The sequence below is a fragment of the Schistocerca americana genome, chromosome 4, assembly GCF_021461395.2.
Source record: "Schistocerca americana isolate TAMUIC-IGC-003095 chromosome 4, iqSchAmer2.1, whole genome shotgun sequence".
NCBI classification, from domain to species: Eukaryota; Metazoa; Arthropoda; class Insecta; order Orthoptera; family Acrididae; genus Schistocerca; species Schistocerca americana.
Genome location: NC_060122.1, coordinates 836,917,563 through 836,943,194, shown reverse-complemented (window position 1 = coordinate 836,943,194; position 25,632 = coordinate 836,917,563). Strand labels below are relative to the sequence as shown.

At 43.4% G+C, this 25,632-nt stretch overlaps 1 protein-coding gene across 1 annotated transcript in view; it reads left to right on the top strand.

Moving 5' to 3' along the window:
• LOC124613844 (dynein axonemal intermediate chain 2-like) overlaps positions 1-1,213 on the top strand; it is a 63,523-nt gene extending 62,310 nt beyond the window's left edge. The window contains exon 4 of the mRNA XM_047142568.1: positions 998-1,213. Coding sequence (XP_046998524.1) covers positions 998-1,213 — 216 coding nt within the window. The remainder of the gene's footprint in view (positions 1-997) is intronic.
• The last annotated feature ends 24,419 nt before the right edge of the window (positions 1,214-25,632 follow it).

The window sequence follows — 25,632 nt, the reverse complement described above, 5'->3', positions numbered from 1 at the left end:
ACTGGGTTCAGATCTGGCGAGTTGGGGGGGCCAGCAGTCAACTGGAACTCGCCACTGTGTTCCTGGAACCACTCCATCACACTCCTCGCCTTGGAACACGGTACATTATCTTGCTGAAAGATGCCACTGCCGTGGGGAAACGTGATCGTTATGAAGGGGTGTACGTGGTCTGCAACTAGTGTAGGATACTCCTTGGCCGTCATGGTGCCTTGCACGAGCTCCACTAGAGCCATGGACGCCCACGTGAATGTTTCCCAGAGCATCACGGAGCCGTCACCAACTTGTCTCCAAGCCACAGCACAGGTGTCAAGGAGCTGTTCCCGTGGAAGACGACGGATTCGCGCTCTCCCATTGGCATGATGGAGAACGAATCCTGGTTCATCAGACCGTGCAGTATTCTGCTACTGAGCCAACGTCCAGTGCCAATGGTCACGTGCCCATTTCAGTTGCCGACGTCATGGTGTTGACATCGGCACATGCATGCGTCGTTGGCTGTGGAGGGCCATCGTCAGGACTGTTCGGTGCACTGTGTGTTCAGACGCACTTATATTCTGCCCAGTATTAAAATCTAATGTTAGTTCCGCCACAGCTTGCCACCTGTCTGTTTTACCAATCTGCCCAGCCTACAACATGCAGCATGTTTGCACGTGGTTTCACCTTGGTTTCACCATGTGCTGAAGACACCACGGCACTCCTCGAACACCCGACAAGTCGTGCAGTTTCCGAAGAGCTGCTGCCGAGCCTCTGGGCCATTACAATCGCCCTCAGTCGAACTCAGATAGATCGCCCGCCTTCCCCGTTCTACACACGGACAGTACGCTCATTGATACTACACGCACCGTACCTGTGTCTGACTAGCAGTCATTCCTCGACAGATGAAGCCGCTATCGCCTGGAAGGGTTTATATCGGCAGTAAATTGGTGGTCATAATGTTCTGGCTGATCAGCGTATGTATTACGTAAGTTCTCAGTTTATTTATGACACTGTTTACTGATAGATGCTGGAACGAGAATGCCATCGCGAGAAAATATTGGACGCCAAAGTACGTGAACAGAAGTTGAAACAGAAACTTAAAGGGAGGGAGGATGAATCAAGAATGTTGGTTGGGGCTGCTGCTACGGCTGCTGAAGAAGCAAGAGTGGAAAAATCTGAAAAGAAGTTCTTCGAAATTATTGACACGGTAAATATTTCTCTTAGCCATTTGAGTGCGTAATGTAGAGTTCTTTGTGTTTTTTCTTGATAACGTAGTGATATACACTCAAGAGCCACAGAAATTGGAACATTTGCCTAATATCACGTAGGACCTCCGCGAGCACGCACAACTGCCGCAACACAACGTGGCATGGACTCGACTAGTGCCTGAATGGAATTGACACCATAAATCCGTAAGATACGAGGGGTGGAATCTCTTCTGAACAGCACGTTGCAAGGTATCCCAAATATGCTAAATAATGTTCTTGTCTGGGGAGTTTGGTGGCCAGCGGAAGTGTTTAAACTCGGAAGTCCTCCTAGAGCCACTCTGTAGCAATTTTGGACATCTGGGATGTGGCATTGTCCTGCTGGAATTGCCCAAATTCGTCGGAATGCACAATGGAAATGAATGGATGCAGGTGATGAGACAGGATGCTTAGGTACGTGTCACCTGTCAGAGTCGTATCTAGGCGTATCAGGGGTCCCAATCACCCCAACTGCACCCGCCCCACACCATTACAGAGCCTCTACCAGCTTGAACAGCCCCCTGCTGATATGCAGGGTCCATCGATTCAAAAGGTTGTCTCCATACCTGTACAAATGCCTCCGCTCGATACAATTTGAAACGAGACTCGTTCGACCAGGCAACATGTTTCCAGTCATCAACAGTCCAATGTCGATGTTGACGGGTCCAGGCGAGGCGTAAAGCTTTGTGTCGAGCAGTCATCGAGGGTACACGAGTGGGCCTCCGGCTCCGAAAGCCCATACAATGATGTTTCGTTGAATTGTTCACACCCTGACACTTGTTAATAGCCCAGGGCTGAAATCTGCAGCAATTTGCGGAAGGGTTCCACTTCTGTCTCGTTGAACGATTTTCTTCAGTCTTCGTTCTTGCAGGATCTTTTTCAATCGCAGTGATGTCGAGATCTGATGTTTTACCGGATTCCTGATATTCGCAGTACACTCGTGAACTGCTCATACGGGAAAATCCTCACTTCATCGCTATCTCGGAGATGCTGTCTCCCATCGCTCGTGCGTCGACTATATCACAACGTTCAGACTCGCTTAAATCTTGGTAACCTGCCGTTGTAGCAGCAGTAACTGATCTAACAACTGCGCCAGACACTTGTTGTCTTACCTACATCTACATCTACATCCATACTCCGCAAGCCACCTGACGGTGTGTGGCGGAGGGTACTTTGAGTACCTCTATCGGTTCTCCCTTCTATTCCAGTCTCGTATTGTTCGTGGAAAGATTGTCGGTATGCCCCTGTGTGGGCTCTAATCTCTCTGATTTTATCCTCATGGACTCTTCGCGAGATATACGTAGGAGGGAGCAATATACTTCAACAAAAGCCCGTACCGAGCTACTGAGCTTCTCTCCTGCAAAGTCTTCCACTGGAGTTTTTCTATTATCTCCGTAACGCTTTCGCGATTACTAAATGTTCCTGTAACGAAGCGCGCTGCTCTCCGTTGGATCTTCTCTATCTCTTCTATCAACCCTATCTGGTACGGATCCCACACTGGTGAGCAATATTCAAGCAGTGGGCGAGCAAGTGTACTGTAACCTACTTCCTTTGTTTCCGGATTGCATTTCTTTAGGATTCTTCCAATGAATCTCAGTCTGGCATCTGCTTTACCAACGAGCAACTTTATATGATCATTCCATTTTAAATCACTCCTAATGCCTACTCCCAAATAATTTATGGAATTAACTGCTTCCAGTTGCTGACCTGCTGTATTGTAGCTAAATGATAAAGGATCTTTCTTTCTATGTATTCGCAGCACATTACACTTGTCTACATTGAGATTCAATTGCCATTCCCTGCACCAAGCGTCAATTCGTTGCAGATCCTCCTGCATTTCAGTACAATTTTCCATTGTTACAACCTCTCGATGTACCACAGCATCATCCGCAAAACGCCTCAGTGAACTTCCGAACATCACTTATATACAGGTTGCCGACCGCAGCGGCGTATTCTGCCTGTTTACATATCTCTGTATTTGAAAACGCATGCCTACGCCAGTTTCTTTGGTGCTTCAGTGTACAAAGAAGTAATCAGGAAAAGTCTCAGTTTCGGACTAGGATCCCTGCTCAGCGTGCTTCACTGGGTGAATACTAGGAACGTCATTTAGAATGGTACGTTTAGATCACTGGAACTTGGAACAGATCACAAACTTGCCTGTTTCAGGAATAATTCCCCCTCGCCTCCCATCTCCATCCTCACCACACTTTGTACAAATCACTTCCGCTAGCGATGCTAACACCGTAGACTCGAATTACCTCTTCATAGGAAACTCTGCCTCTCATTCCTTAAGGATACAGTACAGCAGTATACGTCAACATAACAAGTAGTCCTGCTATGGGAAAAGCCAGGGAATTGTGCATGTATTATAACCTGTCGAGAAAGTTTACCCATTTCACAGGATTTGACTGTGATGAATGACTAATGGATATCGAAATCAGACTATTAGTTCTTTTCCTAGAACTTTTCTACCTATTAGAAAGAAACACAGTAAAAATGGAATAGTGCTGAATCTAGGACCTTTCTATATCAAGTTGATTCAGTGGTTTGTCTAATAGATTTACGGCCGGCAGCCTATACAGGGTGTTACAAAAAGGTACGGCCAAACTTTCAGGGAACATTCCACACACACAAATAAAGAAAAGATATTATGCGGACATGTGTCCGGAAATGCTTAATTTCCATGTTAGAGCTCATTTTAGTTTCGTCAGTATGTACTGTACTTCCTCGATTCACCGCCATGATGTCATATGGGATACTCTACCTGTGCTGCTAGAACATGTGCCTTTCCAAGTACGACACAACTTGTGGTTCATGCACGATGGAGCTCCTGCACATTTCAGTCGAAGTTTTCGTACGCTTCTCAACAACAGATTCGGTGACCGATGGATTGGTAGAGGCGGACCAAATCCATGGCATCCACGCTCTCCTGACCTCAACCCTCTTGACTTTCATTTATGGGGACATTTGAAAGCTCTTGTCTACGCAACCCCGGTACCAAATGTAGAGACTCTTCGTGCTCGTATTGTGGACGGCTGTGATACAATACGCCATTCTCCAGGGCTGCATCAGCGCATCAGGGATTCCATGCGACGGAGGGTGGATGCATGTATCCTCGCTAACGGAGGACATTTTGAACATTTCCTGTAACAAAGTGTTTGAAGTCACGCTGGTACGTTCGGTTGCTGTGTGTTTCCATTCCATGATTAATGTGATTTGAAGAGAAGTAATAAAATGAGCACTAACATGGAAAGTAAGCGTTTCCGGACACACGTCCACATAACATATTTTCTTTCTTTGTGTGCGAGGAATGTTTCCTGAAAGTTTGGCCGTACCTTTTTGTAACACCCTGTATAAGCAAAGAAATGGCTGAGTTTGAGAAAAGTAGAAGAAGGAAATTTGGCCTAGTTTCCTGCTGTTCCCTAACGTAAATTCACAAATAATTATAACTTTTCAGGATACGGTTTCGAGAAACACACAGGTATCTTTTAGATAAACATTTAAATTTGTTATCACACTTAGTATATATCTTTCTGTTAACAAATGATGAGACAAAAGCCAAAGGTAGGTTGGGGTTACTCTATATTGTCATTTAATATTTTTATGCAAACCTACTTCAGTGTTACTGAGCCACATAAGCAATTTTCTATTTGTAACTCTTTGTACATTTCTGAATTTCATTTATAACTGAAATAAGTTTGTGTATACTTTACTCAAAATTTATTTAACTCTCTCAACTTACTTAGTGTTATAAAGAGAGTAAGAATATTAAAATCATTAGATTTTTCTGTAAACATCTACTTCAGTACTTAAGCAAAATTTCAGTTCAGCACTTCTACTATGTGAATCGTACAACACTTTTTCTGTACTTTTAAAGTTAGTTCAGGACAATTATTTTCAAACATTTATTCAGAGATGAATATTAGGGTTTGCAGAGACTGAATAAAGCATTTCAAATGTTTTAATAACACTTTTACTCTCAATAATCAAACACCAGGAATGAACAGGATGAACCAAATTTTATGTTTAACACAATAATTGTTCAAGAGAAGTTAATTTTATATTAATGGTTCACGCTTCTACCATTCCAATTATACAGTTCGTAGCAGGTTAGCTGTTGGCGCTGGATGTGGCGGACAGTAACGGCGGCCACACGACGCCTGGTACGGGGTACAAGTTTCTTGAAGTACGGACTAATTAATTCTTCTTGGTGTCGTTTTAGCGTCCATAAAATAGCCCAAAAGCTCGTATCAAACCCGTAGTAATTCAGCAGTCGTCCTCCGATGCTACTGTGCAACAATCTCCAGGCGAGGCATCGCCTGCTCCGTCCGAGTGTTGCCTCTTTCCACTGCTGCCTACAGACTGTGACCTATCATTCCCGCCATCTTTTACGCTTCCCACAGTAACTTCCTACAGCACAAAACCACTCCATCTTTTACACAACATGTATCCTACACATTGTTCCTAAGCGTGTACCATTTTATACAAGTGACAATTTGCACAAGTATATAAAATTACACACAAGAACATTTTCATTTCATTAATCTATGACAAAATATTATTCAGTAGATTATACAGTTCACATTTTTCTTTACGTAAGTTAAAAATATACACTGGTAAACCACTCTAACATCACGTATTTCACAATTTCCATGTAGTTTTTGCATATCACAGTTATATTACAACAAACTTTAAATGCATTTTTTTAAAATTTAGATGACTGATTGCATAATGGTGTTATAACAGAACCTGAAGGTAGGTTCCTTCAGATGTTACTGACGAATCGTGCTGGGTCTCTTCTCTCGATAGTCTCTTCTGGTGGCAAACTGAAAAAAAAAAATCTGTGTGATATTAAATCCCAGGAAGAAGGAGGTTAGCTTGCCAGCAGGTGCGACCTCCTAGTTTAGCGATGATGTGGCGATGTACTCTACTACCCTGATTGCAGTTGTGTCTGTTCTGTGAAGCAGAATGTTTTTCTTAGAAGTAAACGGCGGATTACTTAAATGTCTCCCACTGGTGAGATGTTTTGAAAACATCATGGACATTGCAAGTTGGCTGTAAAGCGAGTTTAACTTCTGGATTGTCCACATTCAGTACCTTTCATGTGTACTCATAAGCTACTGCAAGATCAGTGGTGCAGGGCGGAGCAGACACTGTTAGCAGGGGGGGGGGGGGGGGGGGGGGGCAGGTGGGTTCTGCCTCAGTGGGGCCATTGTTCTCTTTAAGTAAACAAACCTCACACTAGGCCCAGCTCCACTTCAACAAACAAAGCATGTAATTTATGGCCATACTGTAGACAAACCACTCACTGGGGCTCTTCGTTTTGTTTATTTGGGACCACATTAATAACTGTATGATTTAGCATTATGACTCTTATGTAAAAAAAGGTGTTCACTTGGCTGTCCACTTGTATATAAACAAAGTGGCCACCAGATGCATTGTAAACAAACTGCTCACTTTGGGTCGTATGGCGAAACATCTCCAACTTTACCTCAGATTTTAAGGAGAAAAAAGCACACTTGCAGGATATCAAACCTGGAATCGATCCCTGTGAAAATTTTGGCTATAATTCTGATAGCACGCAGATTTGACCTTCTGAATGTACACCTTTTAAACATAAGCCTGCAGTGGTTGTCACTCGCTCCACCCCACTGCAGTTGCTTAACGCCCGAGTTCAAAGTATTGTGCAGTGGAGTGGGTAAGAGGCTTGTGAAATACTTTGTGTCAAAGTCTGCGACTTATAGCCCATAGCTGATGCCAGAGATCCCTTCGGTTTGATTATTTTTAGGTTGCAATTCACAAATGTAGTGTAAATGAATCAAATTAATGAGTTTGTAGTTAAAGAAGTAGCACAGCATCATTTAATTGTACACATTGCCAATGTGCATTATTTATTTTGGATTTTAAAACTGAAATTATTAATGTGAATATATCTGCATGAGACGTGATATTATTCGTCATGATTGGCATGTTCAGACTGTAAATTCAAATCATTGACTTCATTTTCTAATAATACTTCAATTTCTGTTGCCAGGTGAGTATAGCATAACTCATTTCCAGTTCAGTGGTGCCTATGTTGTTGATCTGGCTTGTTTTGTTCATCTGCAGTGGTTTATTTTTGCTGGTGCTGTTTCGTTCTTGTTTCGTTTTCTATTATGGCAAGATTAAGTGAACAACGTACAGCTGTGAAATTTTGTTTTCTACTCCATAAAAATCCTGCTGAAACTGTTTTAATGTTGAAAACGTCTTACCAAGCTGATAGTATGAGAAAAACTCAAGTGTACGAGTATTGTTGAAATAATATTGATTGTGTATATGTATGAGGCTGACATAATAGGAACTCATATGACTTACTTATTTTTCATGTAGAATAATATGTTATTGAACACGATTTCAAAACATGTTGGAATGATGTGGGCACCTGCCCCCTCCTCTCCCATCATCTCCAACCTACCATGAATAAGAGGGCACTGATTGTCACTCCACTGTACAGTACTTTGTGCTCGGGCAATAAGTGGCTGTGGTGAGATGGAACGAGTGACAAACAATGAACAGGTCAAAGTTTAAAAGCTGTACATTCTGAATTATCGTCCAAATTCTCGCATGAAATTGATAGCTGGAACTGACATTTTGCGAGTGTACTTTATTAGCTGTTAAATATTTAAAGCCCCATATTTGCCTGTGTCTTCTTGAAAAGTGGCAGAAAATCGGCAGAATTGTAACAGTCTGTCTGAAAACTATAAACAGCGCGATCACAAGATGCATAAAATTCGTTTGGACGCGATACTCTGCCGGAAATTGCAACTATCACCTGAATTTCGTGCTGCTGTTACTATTGTACAGAGTACAAATGCTGGGTCCATCTTATGATACTGGCTACCCAAGGCGTTTTCGTGTGGGGCACCAGTAGGAATGCACTGAATAAGTGGGGGAGACAAGGTCGATATTTTGCATCACAAAATGTGGTCATTGAGATTAGGCAAAAAGCATTTCACCTTTAAGTAACATCTATATAAATGGACTAAGAGCACAAGTGTGCAGTTTGTTTACAAAGCATCAGGTGGCCATTTTATTTATGCATAAGCCTACAATTAAGTGAGCAACTTGTTTGTATTGGAGCCATTAAACTAAAATCATTTGGTTCTACATAAACAAAACAAAGAGCCCAAGTGATCGATTTCTTCACATTAGGGGCATAAATTACGTGATTTGCTAACTTAAGGGAGCTATGACAAGAGGATGGTTTGTTTACTTAGGTAGAACAATCAGACCATTAAGGTAGAACCCTCACAGCCCATATACACTCCTGGAAATGGAAAAAAGAACACATTGACACCGGTGTGTCAGACCCACCATACTTGCTCCGGACACTGCGAGAGGGCTGTACAAGCAATGATCACACGCACGGCACAGCGGACACACCAGGAACCGCGGTGTTGGCCGTCGAATGGCGCTAGCTGCGCAGCATTTGTGCACCGCCGCCGTCAGTGTCAGCCAGTTTGCCGTGGCATACGGAGCTCCATCGCAGTCTTTAACACTGGTAGCATGCCGCGACAGCGTGGATGTGAACCGTATGTGCAGTTGACGGACTTTGAGCGAGGGCGTATAGTGGGCATGCGGGAGGCCGGGTGGACGTACCGCCGAATTGCTCAACACGTGGGGCGCGAGGTCTCCACAGTACATCGATGTTGTCGCCAGTGGTCGGCGGAAGGTGCACGTGCCCGTCGACCTGGGACCGGACCGCAGCGACGCACGGATGCACGCCAAGACCGTAGGATCCTACGCAGTGCCGTAGGCGACCGCACCGCCACTTCCCAGCAAATTAGGGACACTGTTGCTCCTGGGGTATCGGCGAGGACCATTCGCAACCGTCTCCATGAAGCTGGGCTACGGTCCCGCACACCGTTAGGCCGTCTTCCGCTCACGCCCCAACATCGTGCAGCCCGCCTCCAGTGGTGTCGCGACAGGCGTGAATGGAGGGACGAATGGAGACGTGTCGTCTTCAGCGATGAGAGTCGCTTCTGCCTTGGTGCCAATGATGGTCGTATGCGTGTTTGGCGCCGTGCAGGTGAGCGCCACAATCAGGACTGCATACGACCGAGGCACACAGGGCCAACACCCGGCATCATGGTGTGGGGAGCGATCTCCTACACTGGCCGTACACCACTGGTGATCATCGAGGGGACACTGAATAGTGCACGGTACATCCAAACCGTCATCGAACCCATCGTTCTACCATTCCTAGACCGGCAAGGGAACTTGCTGTTCCAACAGGACAATGCACGTCCGCATGTATCCCGTGCCACCCAACGTGCTCTAGAAGGTGTAAGTCAATTACCCTGGCCAGCAAGATCTCCGGATCTGTCCCCCATTGAGCATGTTTGGGACTGGATGAAGCGTCGTCTCACGCGGTCTGCACGTCCAGCACGAACGCTGGTCCAACTGAGGCGCCAGGTGGAAATGGCATGGCAAGCCGTTCCACAGGACTACATCCAGCATCTCTACGATCGTCTCCATGGGAGAATAGCAGCCTGCATTGCTGCGAAAGGTGGATATACACTGTACTAGTGCCGACATTGTGCATGCTCTGTTGCCAGTGTCTATGTGCCTGTGGTTCTGTCAGTGTGATCATGTGATGTATCTGACCCCAGGAATGTGTCAATAAAGTTTCCCCTTCCTGGGACAATGAAATCACGGTGTTCTTATTTCAATTTCCAGGAGTGTACTACTGTGATGTACCAGCAGCCTCGTTTTCCCCCTTCCTAGTTCACTCGAGGTTGCTATATGGGGAGAAACATTGTAGGTGGCCTTCAGCAACAACTCGACTTCAACTGCTTTTAGCACCATGTTCATTTTGCGAAATGGATATTGGAGGAAATAGTATGTTTAATAAGTAGCATTCGAAAAGTTCTTGCAGGTGTATAACGCCCCTCTCGAGTTAATTTTCATATCTAGATAGAAGACACAAACAAAAATTTCAAATTTTACAGTACAGGGGGAGAAACATTGTAGGTGGCCTTGATTATTTTTAATATTATACGCAATCGGTGTAAATGGAGGTAGCTGTGCCATTGGTTTTCGCAATAGAGTTTCAAGATGAAGGCCTTGACTGATACATGACTGGCCACCGGAGTGTGAAGTGTAATTGGTTATTGCGTTTAAAAAATCGACTCCAGCTGGCATTTCATCACCAGCTAGTTGAAGTTTGCCAAACGAGTGTAATGTCACGAAAACAAATGTGGTTTTGATATGAGGAAATTGATGAATGCATAATAGATGTGCGATACGAACAAACGACACTGCAGTGAAGTACGTCCTGCACACATGACGCATGCCGTGTCAAAGTGTCAATGCAAGTCGATTGTTGCACTCGTGTGAGGCAGACTGCACACGAACACAACATCTTCATTGGTGGTGCAGTCGATATCTAACCTTGAAATGGAGGAAGACGTGTTCTCACTGGGTATCAACGCGACTCTCAGACGGTAACTAAGCTCAACAAATGGGTTTGTCGCTTCAGAACGTAACGCAATATCGGACGATATTCCATTTTTCTGTAGCGTATCGTCGAAGGAGACAGAACGTGGGTGCATCGCGTGACACCTGAAGCATCAGCATCATAGAAACACACCTCGTCTCGCCCTGTAAGAAATTCAAAACAACGGGATTTGTGACGAAATTTATGGCCACAATCTCAGCACATTTAGGATAAGCTGCTGGTTGATTCCTTGACCCACAAAGACGCTGCGAGACCTGCCAATTATTGTGCCACGCTGGGACGGTTACAGGGAAAGTTTGGAGACTGCTTTCCAAAAGTACTGTTCTGTTCCACAACGCCCAACGTCGCAATATGGTTGGTTGTATGATGGCGAAACCTAAGGCAAATAAATGGCCAACGTGTAGCCCTGAATTATGTATCTCTTTGATTTCCCGAATAAAACTTGTCTCGCTTAGGACTGTTTGTACCACCCTGGTACGTTTCTCTGGCCTTTATGGAAGAGAGGGTAGTGGACTTTTATGAGTACAGTTTTTCGTGGTGCACAGCCTCTTCCTCGTAACGTCCCCCACTGCGGCCTCTTGAGCGTTGTGTGACACTGGCACCCTCACGATGGCTGAGCAAAGCCTGCCGTGGACCATGGACCTCTTCTCTCAATCGTTTCTTTTTCTCCCGCTAGTCCAATGTGGTAACCGTTGAAGATCAACGGACAATTTGTGGGGCGGCGGGTGGTATAATATTGTTTAGTATGTTCCTATCATTTATGCTGTCTTTTGCCGTTCTCAACACTGGCTCTCTAACTACAATATTGGCAACCAGAAGGTGATTATCAAAACGTGAAGCCTGTAATTAGAATTCCTAGTGCCCACTTCATCTGAGAAATACACTTATAGCTACAGCTTATAGCTCTGAGGAATTAGGAGACTGTCTGGGATATATAATCAAAAAATATGGTGAAAAAAAAACTCTCTATATTCTGAAAGTCACAGATGAAAAAAAAAAAGAATCCACACAATCCAACTAACAGAGCAGTTCAGAGTCTAATGCGCTGGTGCCACTATAACTGTTCAAATTAAATGTTTAAGTGAATGCTCGCCAGAATTTGATGATAAGGTTCATCAAACGCCACGCTAAAATAATGGTAGAATGTCTGTCCCGCGACGGCACGTGAAAATACGACATACGCAAACTGAAGACAGATAATTAAAGTCATCCCATAATTAACACTTCACTTGAAAATGATTTCATGGTTGCGCGTAACCCGAGTAACTTAATACGGCATCCGAGGCCGTTTACAGCAATGATACCGACGCGACGCGACTCCCGACACAGATGGTGTGTTATTCAGCGTCTGGAGAGAACTGGGGCCTTCCTTCCTCGCGCAGCGTTCTTATATATAAAGACGCGGTGCGGACGGCTAAGGGAACGCCTGATCAATTTCGTTCTCCCGACTAGCCGCTGGGCTAGTAATGCACCACTTTAGATTATTGAATAAATCATAGCTCCTTTTGCTGATGGCCGATGAAGCTCTCAATTTAAATGTGCGTTCATCACACAGTTAAGTAATCATAATAAAAGTCTGATGTGGCTAAGTCAATTATTTTAGGCGAGAGAATTAATTTAATTGCACTACACGCAGTATACGACCTCTGAACTTGCCCTTTGGAGATACGCTATAGCTATAGTTTTATAGTTGTTCTGTTGAAACTTCTCACATCTTTATGATTATAGCGGATCTCCATTCTACTTAAATATAAACATCCTAGCCTTATTTATTAGCCTACTTAATCTATCTTGCTTCCTTAATTTTTAAGACAAAAACCAGAAAATATTGAATTTCAACTAAAATCTTAATTTGTGAGATCCAAAGTGCTGTTTCTATTAAATTATTATGAAAAAGGAATCTAAATATAAATTTTTAAGTCTCTAGCTCTTTTCTGTTGCGCCAATGATTTTTACAGAAAAACGTCCAAATTTCGAAAATGGTTAAAGTTATCGAACTGATATTCAACACATATTGATTTAGTATTACTCCTGACATGCTAGAACCGTTTCAGGTTATTTACTTGATTTTAAAAGTATTGCGCAACATTTATGACGTCAGAGCTAGTTACAGCGGATTCGGCTGGCACACAATGGAAAGACTGATGCGAATTTATTACAGCGTGAGTAGGCTGCTTCCTTACAAATTGTCAGAAAATGGTTGGACTAATGCATTGTTAGAGCTTTAGTCCGTTTATCAACTACAAATCCCTAGGACTGTTCCAATAAATACGAGACTGGTACATGCCTTCCCCACCGCAAGAATTATGAGGTCGTTAAATCACCCTGGACGCGCACTGTCCAAGAGATCGGTATGCCTCTCATACAGAAGAACACCAAGGTCCTGTAGGAATATCAACGTCAGATTTAGCAGCACATACAACTGGCTCAGCCCTCCCATGACTTTGGACCTCAACATTTAGGTATTCTGCCATCAACGGATAGGCGCCTCTAGCCACTCCATAGCTCATTTGATTATGATTAAGTATATGAAATTCAAGGGATCGCGTGTCTCCCCATAAAGGGATTGGATGTCTCCCCATAAAGAGTGTTTGACGCTGTTCTGCATTGTAAACCAGCCACGGCAACATGTCGTCTCGAGCAATCTGATTAGTATACCTGTGGGTCTGCTGGTGCACGGTGTTTACGTGCTTGTAACGTCACACGCCCCGTTTGGCTACGTGCAGAGGCAAGAGGCGGTAAGGAGAGTGACAGCTGGATGCTGTCATCAGCATTCGCAAAACCCACACGCACACACACACACACACACACACACACACACACACACACACATTTTGCTTCTTCAATCATATTTTGCAACTCCTTCTTAAACCATACCTCTTTCAAGAAAATAGGCCAGTTGTAGAACTCCTAAGCCAAAACACACATACACATTTGGTTCTCTGATTCACCGCCCAGTATTTTGCCCAAAATTAAAAACAAAACGGCCAGTTAGTATGCACCCCACAAGCTGGCCATCCTGTTCTTTGTACCCGCAATTGGCGCCCCAAACACAGTTGTAATTCGTTCTTTGTGCATCATCTGGTGCAAGTCTCAATGGACCGTCAACTACTGTAGATCGGTCTTTGCACCCCACTTCGTTCTAGGGACAGTGGAAACCTAAATTAAGCGTCACAGTATTATTCCACATCCATATTTTCCGTATTATTGTTCTGTAATGGAACAAAACAAACGTGGTTCAGTTATTGGCATTGCTAGTGTAATGTACAGGTTTAGGTACACTTGATAACTGTGATTCAGTGTTTGTACCAATAACTGACTCACGAATAAAGTGCCACAACATTATTTCCATTTCTGAATTGTCAGTATTATTTATCAAAATAAGGAAAGATTTGTTCTACGCCAAAACACGACAATTCTGATTCAATATTTGTACCCACGTGGTGCGAAGGACAAGGGAACTTCAAATTAAGCGCCAAAACGTTACTTCCACGTCTAAAATGTCTGACTTAAGGTGCATGGAAAAACGTTTTGCTCTTGAACCACGACCAGCCGTGAGCATGAGGCAGGACATACATAATTCTGCTAGCCCACCTGTAGGACATGTATTGCTGGAACGGCAGTACTGGTGGGTGTGTCCCTGTGGCAATCAGTGATGCCCTGCACTACATATCTCTCCTTGGCTGTTTGTAACGCCTACGCAACATTCTTTGTCAACATGTACACAATGTAATAGCTTAATCTAGTGCACAACAGGGGACACTGTCTTTATTCTCTAAGCGCTGGTATTGGCCTTTTAAGTGTTTTAATGCGTTTTAAATGGGTTAAGTATATCTCTGGATTTTAGTCAATATTTTATTATGTTGGTATATACACACATCAAAAAAAGTTTTGCATCACCTCAGTTCCAAGAGATCCGGTACTTGTACAGAAAATTGGAATTGAGATCAACATAAAAATCATTTCTGCCCTTTTTATTGCTCATAAAAACCACACACTGTGTTTTACCACTATACAGCGAGACCTTCAGAGGTGGTGGACCAGACTGCTGTACACACCAGTGTCACTAATACCCAGTAGCACGTCCTCTTCCATTGATGCATGCCTGTATTCGTCGTGCCCTACTACCCACAAGTTCATCAAGGCACTGTTGGTCCAGACTGTCCCACTCCTCAACGACGATTCGGCGTAGATCCCTCAGAGTGGTTTGTGGGTCACGTCGTCCTTAAACAGCCCTTTTCAGTCTATCCCAGGCATGTTCGATCAAGTTCATGTCTGGAGAACATGCTGGCCACTCTAGTTGAGCGATGTTGTTATCCTGAAGGAAGTCATTCACAAGATGTGCACGATGGTGGCGCGAATTGTCATCCATGAAGTTGATTGCCTCGACAGTATGCTGCCGATAGGGTTGCACTATGGGTCGGAGGATGGCATTCGCATATCATATAGCCGTTACGGCGCCTTCCATGACGACCAGCGGTGTACATCAGCCACACATAATACCACCCCAAAACAGCAGGGAACCTCCACCTTGCCACACTCGCTGGACAGTGTGTCTAAGGCGTTCAGCATGACCGGGTTGCCTCAAAAACATGTCTCCGACGATTGTGTGGTGAAGTAATATGCAGCACTCATAGGTGAAGAGAATGTGATGGCAATCCTGAGTGGTCCATTCAGCATGTTGTTGGGCCCATCTGCACTGCACTGCAAGTAGTAGGACTACTAGGTTACCACCCCTGGTTGCATTGTTGCCAAATTAAGATGGCGGATCGAAGATTGCAGCAACAGATATGGCAACATCGCAATGATGTCAAGGCAGGAAGTTGAAAATTGCCGGGAAAATAGGCCACTTGGGCTACTTCCACTAACCTAATTCATCCGACTGCCACACCTTCCTTGGAATTGGCAGGAAAAGGACTCAGCTTGTGCTGGGCTGCTAGATAGGATCGACGTAAGTCCTTATTTTGGAGGCAGTCTTTATTTAAATAATTTGAGGCAGTAGCTCCATCCAGTGTCTTCACCATCAGGTTCAGAGTCCAACTGACCTATTACACAGTACTGTCACCAGAAGGTGCTTTCGTCCCATGGCAGTATGGGGAAAAATGGCGGGAAAAGGACTCAGTCTGTGTTGGCTTGCTGGAAAGAGGAAGGGGTGTACTTTATTTATTTTGGAACAATTTATTTAGGAACGGATTTCACGTATTTATTACACTGATACAAAGCACTCGCCCTGACGTGCTTGGGGTCATAGTAAATAGTCTACAGACCTGCAACAACTCGTAAATCACCGAAATAATGCAGTACACTGATGTGCAGACACGCAAACAACTCATAAATTGTCAAAATAATCCATGTGAAGGGGATCTGCAAACACACTCACAACGCTTAAACAGCCGAAAATAATGCAGTGCACAAACACTCAGTGCACATAAAAAACGCTTTCGATCTATCGTCAGCCACAACGTATCAGCGAACTGTTCCAATGCGTGCACATGCCGACGCTGCCCACACTGCAGATGCGCTTTGAAGGGCCAGCCGGATGCCAGCCACCACCAGGGAGACGAACGCCGGGGTGCGAGCCATCGCTCTCTTGTCGCTGCCGCCCGCAGCCAGCAGGTGAAAGTCGCATTTATTTTCAGATATACAGTTACAGTTCTTCGAGTGTTATACTGACATCACATGTCTATGTAAATAATTGCGAAAAATTATGGCAAAATACGTATAAGTTGAGGGAATATACACCAAAATGCGGGGAAATTGAGGAAGTATTTGCGTGTCTTCAGGTTGGCATAGAACAAATTGTACATGTGAACAAGTATGCGACAGCAAGAGGAATCTAAGGAAACGTCGACATGGGAGCGAAGAGAACCGGGGAAACAGTCACTTATTTTCCATTGAGGCAACATTCTACTGTATGTCTATTGAGGTAACAGTGATACACGTGAGTTGACTACTGTATTTGACGCTTTTCAGGAAAAACCATCTGGCTTTAAACTTACATGCATCTGTATTAAAGGATAACAGATGTACACCATTCCCCTCTTGCATATTGGGTATAAAATCGAGACTTCATAACTAAGATGATTCTAAGTTAGCGATAGGTGTTTGTAAGACACTGCAATCCCTGTGTATACATCTGCCTGACAAAAGTGCTGTTTACGGAGTTAGTGGTGACATGACGTGTAATTTGGCATGTCGGGCTCCGCTGGTATCCGTTTATTTATTTCCATGTAAGAGGTTTTCTCCGTTACTAACGATCATTTTATGTAGGACTGATGTGGGCATGGCATAATTTCTGACCCATGAACAGTAGACGCTGTACATCTCTGGAAAGCTATATTGTGCATGCATCACACAGAGCCGATGTTTTAAGGAAGTAGTTCTTTTCATTTTACAGTTTGTTACCATCGTTTATCGCAGAGAAACCTGCAAGAAGGATGTATGTCATGTGCTGGAAAAATATTTCTTACATTGGAAAATTAACAGCACTGCATTCCACACGACTGACACATCAGAAACTGAAGCGATCTAACATCATAGCCTGGTTTAAGTGCTGAACCGTGTCGCCTTAGGAGTGCATGTGTTTATGTTATCTCTTACCAATAACCTACTAGTACAGATCCCAGACACTAGAGCAGTAATTTAAAATTGATAGCGTAGTTTATTTACGTAAAATGCTTCGAACTCCATCTGTCTGGAGCTCCATCATGCATAAAAATCACCCATTTCTTATTCTTCTTAACCATCTGTTATTACATCACGACATAAGGAGAGTTAACCTCCTCGAGATGGGTGCATCTGGAGAAATCTTGTGCACTTGAAATGGCTAGGACTCGGCAAGCTCCATTCATTCACGAGACACGGAATGTAGTGGTCTACTTCTGGTCAACTGCAGATTAAGTCGGTAACGGTGCTGAAGGGCGGGTTTGTCAAAGACAGAGCGAGGGGGTCTTTCAGTCTATAATTTTATCCTAAGACTGCGAGAATGCTATGTCACTCCCATCCGCATAGAGATATGCACTATGCTCGAGGTGCTAGAAATATGTAGAGTGATGTCTGGTATACTTTGATAATGTATATGCTCGAGAATTAACAGTGAATGGATGTACTGCACAGTCATCTATCTACATTCGCAATGACACTCGCAAAGTAGAGAAGGGGTTGTTTAGTGATATACTGAAATTGGGAAATATGCTGTTGCATGATTGGTCGGTGTTGAAATTACTGTAAAATTGCTAAAATTGTTCTCACTATCAACTGTGATGCTTATTATTGCAGTACATCGACAGTGTCTTTTCCATCCCATCTGTCCACTGGTATGCTGTTGGTTACCACATAATTATTCACTGACATCGCTTGTTTGAGATGGAGAAAGAGTTTTGGCGGAGGGGCAACACCCTCTGGAGATGGCCAGTACCGAAACAGTGATCGCATACATGACTGCAATACGAGGAATCAGTCGAAATGGAATGCAGGGCCATCAGCTATTCCGTCACTGTGACAGATGAGTTTAAATGTAAAGGTCGTCAATTCACTTTCCGACAGCAGTTTAGAAATGCTCCACAACGCCGCCAAACTTTTCCACTTTCCTTATGATGCAAATGTCTTTTATTTAAAATCATCCAATGTGTGTGTGGTGTGTGCGGTAGCAGCAGTAACAACATGATCTACACCGTGCGATGTTCAGTCTTCTGTGAGAGGCTATGGATCAGAACGTGTCAATGTAAGTTTAGGACCTGACACAGATCTCGAAGTCGTCGCAGAAAAACAAAATGTATGGCAGTGTACAAAGCGTGTTACAGCAGAGAAAAACAATGTTTCAAACAATGACACAGGGTCACAGGAAGGGTCTCTTTGACTTATAGTATAGCTTGTAGGATACAGTCATCCTCCTACAGTACAAGCAATGCAACTTTACACTGGTCCTTGCTATGGATCAATACCTGTATATTTAATTGGATCGTCACATGCGCTCGATGCCGGCATGCAGACGGTATTTGCTTTCGATATATGGGACGAGAGAGATGCAGTAAAAGTGTTATGGAGCTCTCTATTGGATGAAGTTAGTGGAGCTTTTATAGTTCGTAATTTTTCTCTGTTGGATGTTGGGGTGATAGATGTGAATGGGGCCTGAGGGATGCGGATCTGCTTCAGACTGCAGTATCTGCATGTAGTTCGGGAACGCATCACAATACAGTATCAAAATCCTCGTCGTCCTCCCAGTTCCCGTACTTCGTTTGGTGCTAACCATACACATCGCACACTGTTGGCGGATCTATGGCAACTTGTTCCCATTTCCACCGAACAGTCAAAACATGGTCCTGTCACACGAACTCATGTTACTCTGTTTCTACATGAGTTGCAGAAGGTGGTGGATATAGCTCTCTCTAACTTCTGCTCAGTTCCTACTTTAATTTGAATTATCACATGCGCAAAGCTGCAGAAATGGCATCAGTTGCAAGAGGCATAGGAACTCTCTAAAATTTTACTGTAGTAGATATGTTCGAAAAAGGCGACTCGTTTTGAGATATGAGAGTGCCCGAAATATGATTCACCAGTGGCTGTAATCATTAAAGGACTTCTCCATCGCATACAATGCATGTACGTGGTTGAAAGGGAAGACTTGATTCCGAATCATAGACATCATTTCTACCGGAAAGTGTAGCACTAGAGATTTGAAAAGCTAGTGTACATTTGTTAAAATGTCAATCAGCACATCATCTACTGCTACTGTTTGTGATCCTTCTCAATAAGTCATCGTCTATAGCTCAGTGGATATATTGCAGAAGCTCTGACATGGTATCGAGCCAGAATATGTTGCAAGTACTATAGAAATATCTAGCTGGGTGGTGTGATGGAGTTGGACATACCAGCTTCATACCACGATCCTTAGCCAAATCACCCTCAAATTTCAGCGATTTTATCACGAGGTTGCATCGTGGGCTACGTGTAACCGGAGTGCTGGTCTGATAATACACAGTCCTACAATCACCGTCTAGGTATTTGTCCGGAAAAATCGCCTCATTCAGGGCTAATGTCGTACCGCTATTTATAAAACCAGTATAGCATTTAATGTGGATACTTTTGTGCACCTGGCCGATTACGTCTCTCTTTCTAAGACACAGACTCACAAGAAAAACTTATGAGACATGTCCACTCATCGCTGATTTTCTCTCAGTATTATTTCGTATCGCAGGCAATCAGTTAATGACAAAGTATTATATTTAGTAGTAGTGAGAAATGTGTGATAGATTTACCTTGAACATTAGACTTATAAAGTGTGCGTTTGTGTTCTGAGATGTGCAAAGGAGGTGACTGTGGAATACTGTGATAGCAGAGGGAAGAGTATGTCAACTCACAGGAATGGTACACATATTTCTATTTCCAGAACCACAGCCTTCAGCAGGGTGTATTTCGGATACTTCACTCATTGTCGAATGTTGTTCAATTGAGACCGCAATCGTAACATTTAATTGTAAGTATATCGATCAAATATCTATGTGGTCGATTTCCAAGGATGATTGTGTCTAGAGGTGTGTGGTGCGCCAGCGGTGGCCTGTGGCAGGAATGATTCACATTTCCCACTTACAGCAGGAGCCATCCGAACTGAAAGGCCTGCTGGGATGCAGGAATGTAGCTGACTTAACCATGTCTTCCTGTAGACTGCCGAATAGCAAACTAATACCTAGTATGTGTTGGACAGCTTTCGTGATTCCATGGAAATTTGAGAAGATTCAATATAGACATGTGTTTGCGCTGGATCATTGTTCTGTCCAATGTAAACTGTCCAGCTGACTGGTTCTTCACATTTCCTGCCTTTATTTGGTTAAGAGAACATCGATTGTGGTGCGTATTCACTGCGTCTATCAGGTGAAAGACAGGCGGAGGACACATTTGCTGGTTCTCTAGACATGAGAAACACCTTTGTTTACTTTGTAAATTATAAGGATGATTCGGAATCTGTTATATCATTGGCATCAGTATTCGTGAGTGGAAACATCAGTTTGCTCTGGGTTTTTTTTCCCTACATTTCACGTAAAGGCCTTCGCAGACGAGATAAGTTTCAAGTTACTGAGTGGTTTACAGCACGCTGCACCTCGCAAAAGTTTTTGGTTGCTAGAGAAATAATTTCCAGGCTATATCTTCAGAATTATACTGCGCAAGTGATACTACCATGCAAGCGATATTGCTAGGTGCTTGATATCGAGAAGTATCGCGAAAATGGTATGATATTGTAGCAAACCATGTGGAATTACACATGTTCTTATAATCCCAGAATCTGGAGATGGGTGTAGAAAGCAAGTAAGCAGGTCGGGGCCAGGAACAGTAACGCCTTTGCGCCGAGGGGAGCCAACCCTGACTTTGTATAACAGTTCAGAGAGTGACTTCAGTCCGCTGAGGGCGCTCTGGTCGCGCGCTGGGGGCAGCTGACTTGTGACCATCGACTGTGGTGGCTGACTGCCCGACCTCGTGGGAAATATCTAGTGCTGCAAGGAGTATATACGGTGCATGTGCTTATGCTGTCTGTCTTTATGGAATATGTATGAGAGTCTGGCGGTCGATAGCCATATTCATGGCGACATGGTATGTGGTGATATGTTGCGGGGGGAAGGAGATCGGTTTCACGCTGTAATATTCAAGCTTTCGTCCTCAGAGGCAGAGCAGTGTAATTGGGCAATTACCGAATTTGACGATCTGTAGACCACTTTTGCAGGGTTTAACTGTCAGTGCAATATGGCGATCTGTACGAAATAGTTTTGCTGCTGAAAGTCGTGTCTGCAGAAAAAAAATGGCGTATAGTGCTCCTGCACCGTCATCAGCAGCAGTTTAGCGAGTAAATTCAGTAAGAACCAATCAGAATGATCTATTCATTCACAAGACATCCTTTGTGCTGGTACGTAGAAGCCTCTACATAGTGGCGAGAATGTTTACCATATCTGAGATGTATGTTGAAAGCAGGACATCGTGATTTCCAGGAAGGGTAACACATGACGGACGGGTTGCCTCGTTAGGACTATCAGGAAGAATGCAATCGGCGTTATTCTGCGCTATTTTCGTAAACAGCTTTACAAGCAGACAAGCTGAGACATCACGAAAGCTCCTACAAAAGCTATAATTATCTTTTCTGCAGCACTTCACTATTTTCGAGAGGTAGACTTGGCTCTTATTTACATAGACTTGTGACGTCAGTATAACATTGTGAACGTTTTAGCTGCACCTGTGTGGTTGAACTGCTATGCAAACATCTCACACTTGTCAATTAGGCCCGTCCTGGACCGGCTGGTACGCCTGGTGGCTGGGTAAACACGTAGGCGGCCGGAGGCATCTCGCATGTCCCATGAGGACCGCTAGGGAGAATGCACCCTGTACTATTCTGGGAAGCATTGCAACCCATTTCTGTAGCGCCTTCAGAGGGGAGACTTGGCTCTTATGTACATAGATCTGTGACGTCAGTATAACATTGAGAACCTTTTAGCTGCATCTGCAAGGGTGAGCCTCTACACAAACATCTTTCACGGCTCTGGACCAGCAGCTACGCCTCAGCCGTGGTGGTTAGGTGAACACATGCATGTCCAGAGGGTGACTTGGCTCTTACATATATAGACATGTGATGTCAATATAGCACTCAAAGAACTGTAACTGTATATCTGAAAATAAATGCGACTTTCACCTGCTGGCTGCGGGCGGCAGCGACAGGAGAGCGATGGCTCGCACCCCGGGGTTCGTCTCCCTGGTGGTGGCTGGCATCCGGCTGGCCCTTCAAAGCGCCTCTGCAGTGTGGGCAGCGTCGGCATGTGCACGCATTGGAACAGTTCGCTGATACGTTGTGGCTGACGATAGATCGAAAGCGTTTTTTATGTGCACTGAGTGTTTGTGCACTGCATTATTTTCGGCTGTTTAAGCGTTGTGAGTGTGTTTGCGGATCCCCTTCACATGGATTATTTCGACAATTTATGAGTTGTTTGCGTGTCTGTTGCATTATTTTGTGAACATGTCTGTAGGCTGTGCTATGCATTATTTAAGTAATTTACAAGTCGTTTGCGTGTCTGCACATCGGTGATTTACGAGTAGTTTGCAGGTATGTAGGCTGTGCAATGCATTATTTCGAGAGTTTACCATTAGCAAGCGCGTTTGCAGAACATTATACGTACATTATTTTGACAATTTATGAGTTGTTTTCGCGTCTGTACATCAGTGTACTGCATTATTTCGGTGATTTACGAGTAGTTGCATGTCTGTAGACTATTAATGTGACCCCAAGCACGTCACGACGAGTGTTTTATATCAGTGTAATAAATAAAGTATGTGAAATACGTCCCTAAATAAATTGTTCCAAAATAAATAAAGTGCACTCCCTCCTCTGTCCAGCAGTCCAGCACAAGCTGAGTCTTTTTCTCGCCAATTCCAAGGAAGAGGTGGCGGTCAGATGACTTAGGTTAGTGGAGGTGGCTCAAGTGACCTAGTTTCCCATCATTTTCTCAGGTAGCCCAAGAGACCTTTTTTTCTGCCAAAATTTGTACTTACCACCATTTTCTGGGGGGGGGGGGGGAGAAGGGAAGGAGAAGAAGTCAGGTTAGTCGAAGAAACCCAATCGACCTATCTTGCCACCAATATTTGAACTTACTGACATGATGTCATTGCATCATTGCAATATCTATTGCTGCTGTCTTGAATAAATTTGGCAACAATGTTGTCCAACTACTGATGCATGGTGTCGTGGTTGCAAAGATAGACCTCATCATGGACATCGTAAGTGAAGTTGCTCATCATGCAGTGTTTTGAGCACAGTTTGAGTTGTAACATGAGTCCTGTGGCTGCACAAAAAGCATTATTCAATATGGTGGCGTTGCTGTCAGGGTTCCTGCGAGCCATAATCTGTAGGTAGCAGTCATCCACTGCAGGAGCAGCCCATGGGCAGCCTGAGCGAGGCGTGTCATCGACAGTTCCTGTCTCTCTGTATTTCCTCCATGTCTGAACAACATCGCTTTGGTTCACTCCGAGACGCCTGGACACTTCTCTTGCTGAGAGCCCTTCCTGGCACAAAGTAACGATGCGTAGTCGTTCGAACCGCGGTATTAACGGTCTAGGCGTGGTTGAACTACAGACAACATGAGCCGTGTACCTCCTTCCTGGTGTAATGACTGGAACTGATTGGCTGTTCGACCCTCTTCATCTAATAGGTGCTGCTGGTGCATGGTTGTTTACATCTTTGAGCGGATTTTGTGACATCTCTGTACAGTCAAAGGGACTGTGTCTGTGATACAATACCCGCAGTGAACGACTGTCTTCAGGAGTTCTGAGACCGGAGTGATGCAAAACTTTTTTTGATGTGTGTACAATATGAAGTTTTCCTTATTTGTACACACGAGAGTTGTGAAATTTATCGTTCGCTGGTTTACCCTACAAATCACGTGAAGCTTAGCGTTTGCAACACCTAACGTACACTAGCTAGTCAGCAGTGGTCGACTGGTACTTTTTGGTACATATAGCAGCCCCTTGATTTGGTCCATGTTTCATCAGGATATACATTTAATTTTGTGTTGTTTTTAAGTTTAATAGCTCTTTATCCTTGGCCTGTTTTATTAATTTGAAAACTATCAGTTTGACGATGGGCAATGTAAATAATTAAATTATATATATATATATATATATATATATATATATATATATATATATATATATATATTATTTTGGATTTTTTATAATTTTTGTTGAATTGAATTGAGATGGATTGAAATATTTAAAAATCAATGAATATATTTAAACCATGATAAGGTGGCATCGGACATATACTTTGAGAATTTCGTCGCCGTAAGAAGGAGGTTCGTTGTCCACGTTATTTCTGAGCTAAAATGAGATAAATACTGAAAATACAGTTTACATATAATGTTGAAATTTTAGGATCATGGATTAAACAAATAATGAAATCACAATAGCGATAATCATAACTATAATTACTAAAGTGCACTATGCTACTTACATTGCAAATACAATATTAATCACTAGTGATATGTTGATTATCCGCACGTCGGTATCTCGTCCGTGCACAGCGGAAATTTCCTTACATAATTACTAGTATGCGCGAGTATGCGCCCTGCAGTACTCAGTGACTTTTTATAAAATTAAAGAGTTTAAATTAGAGCGGCCAGTCTAACGCGCGAGGCTCTCCCTCGACTCCATTCCAGAACAGATAACAGAAAAAGTAATTAACAAAAGACTAGACATCCTTCCTGTGTCTCACCAGCGATCACATGCGACCGCACACAAGATAACTTGCATTGGATTTCATGCTTTACTAAACAGGATTCTCTGATTAAGAAAAAATAGATTTACATGCTAGGGCTAAAAATGTGCCTTTAAAGCACTTATAATTGAAGCAAGTTATAAACAACTTTTTCAATATTGACAGACTGTTTTTGTTATTAAACCATTCCCTATTATAGAAATTACTTGTTTAAGTGCAGTTAATGTGTCATGTATGCGAAAAATAAATTGGAAGAGGAAGAGATCAAAGTGAAAAAACGAAAAGAGGGCTATTTGAGAAAAAAAACTACAACGAAGGAAGAATATAAAGTGTTGCTGGAAGAAGGACAAGTCATTTTAATTGTGCAAGCAAGACTTACAGTTATTTTAAATACAGTAAGTGGAGAAATCAAGATACAATTGGGGAAACCAGACATCACCGATTACTGTAATAAGTCACTGCTCACTGGACTACTCACAGAAAACATTGGATGCAAGGCTGTTTACTATACTAGAAGACACAAAAAATCTGTTTACAAACCACCATCCGAATTTCCACCTGCTGGGAAGGATGATTACATTGTATGTAAAAGTGGTGGTCTCATCATTGTACATCTAGTAACGAAAGAGCTATTTGCATAGTTTAAAACTGATGGAATAGCTACAAATACG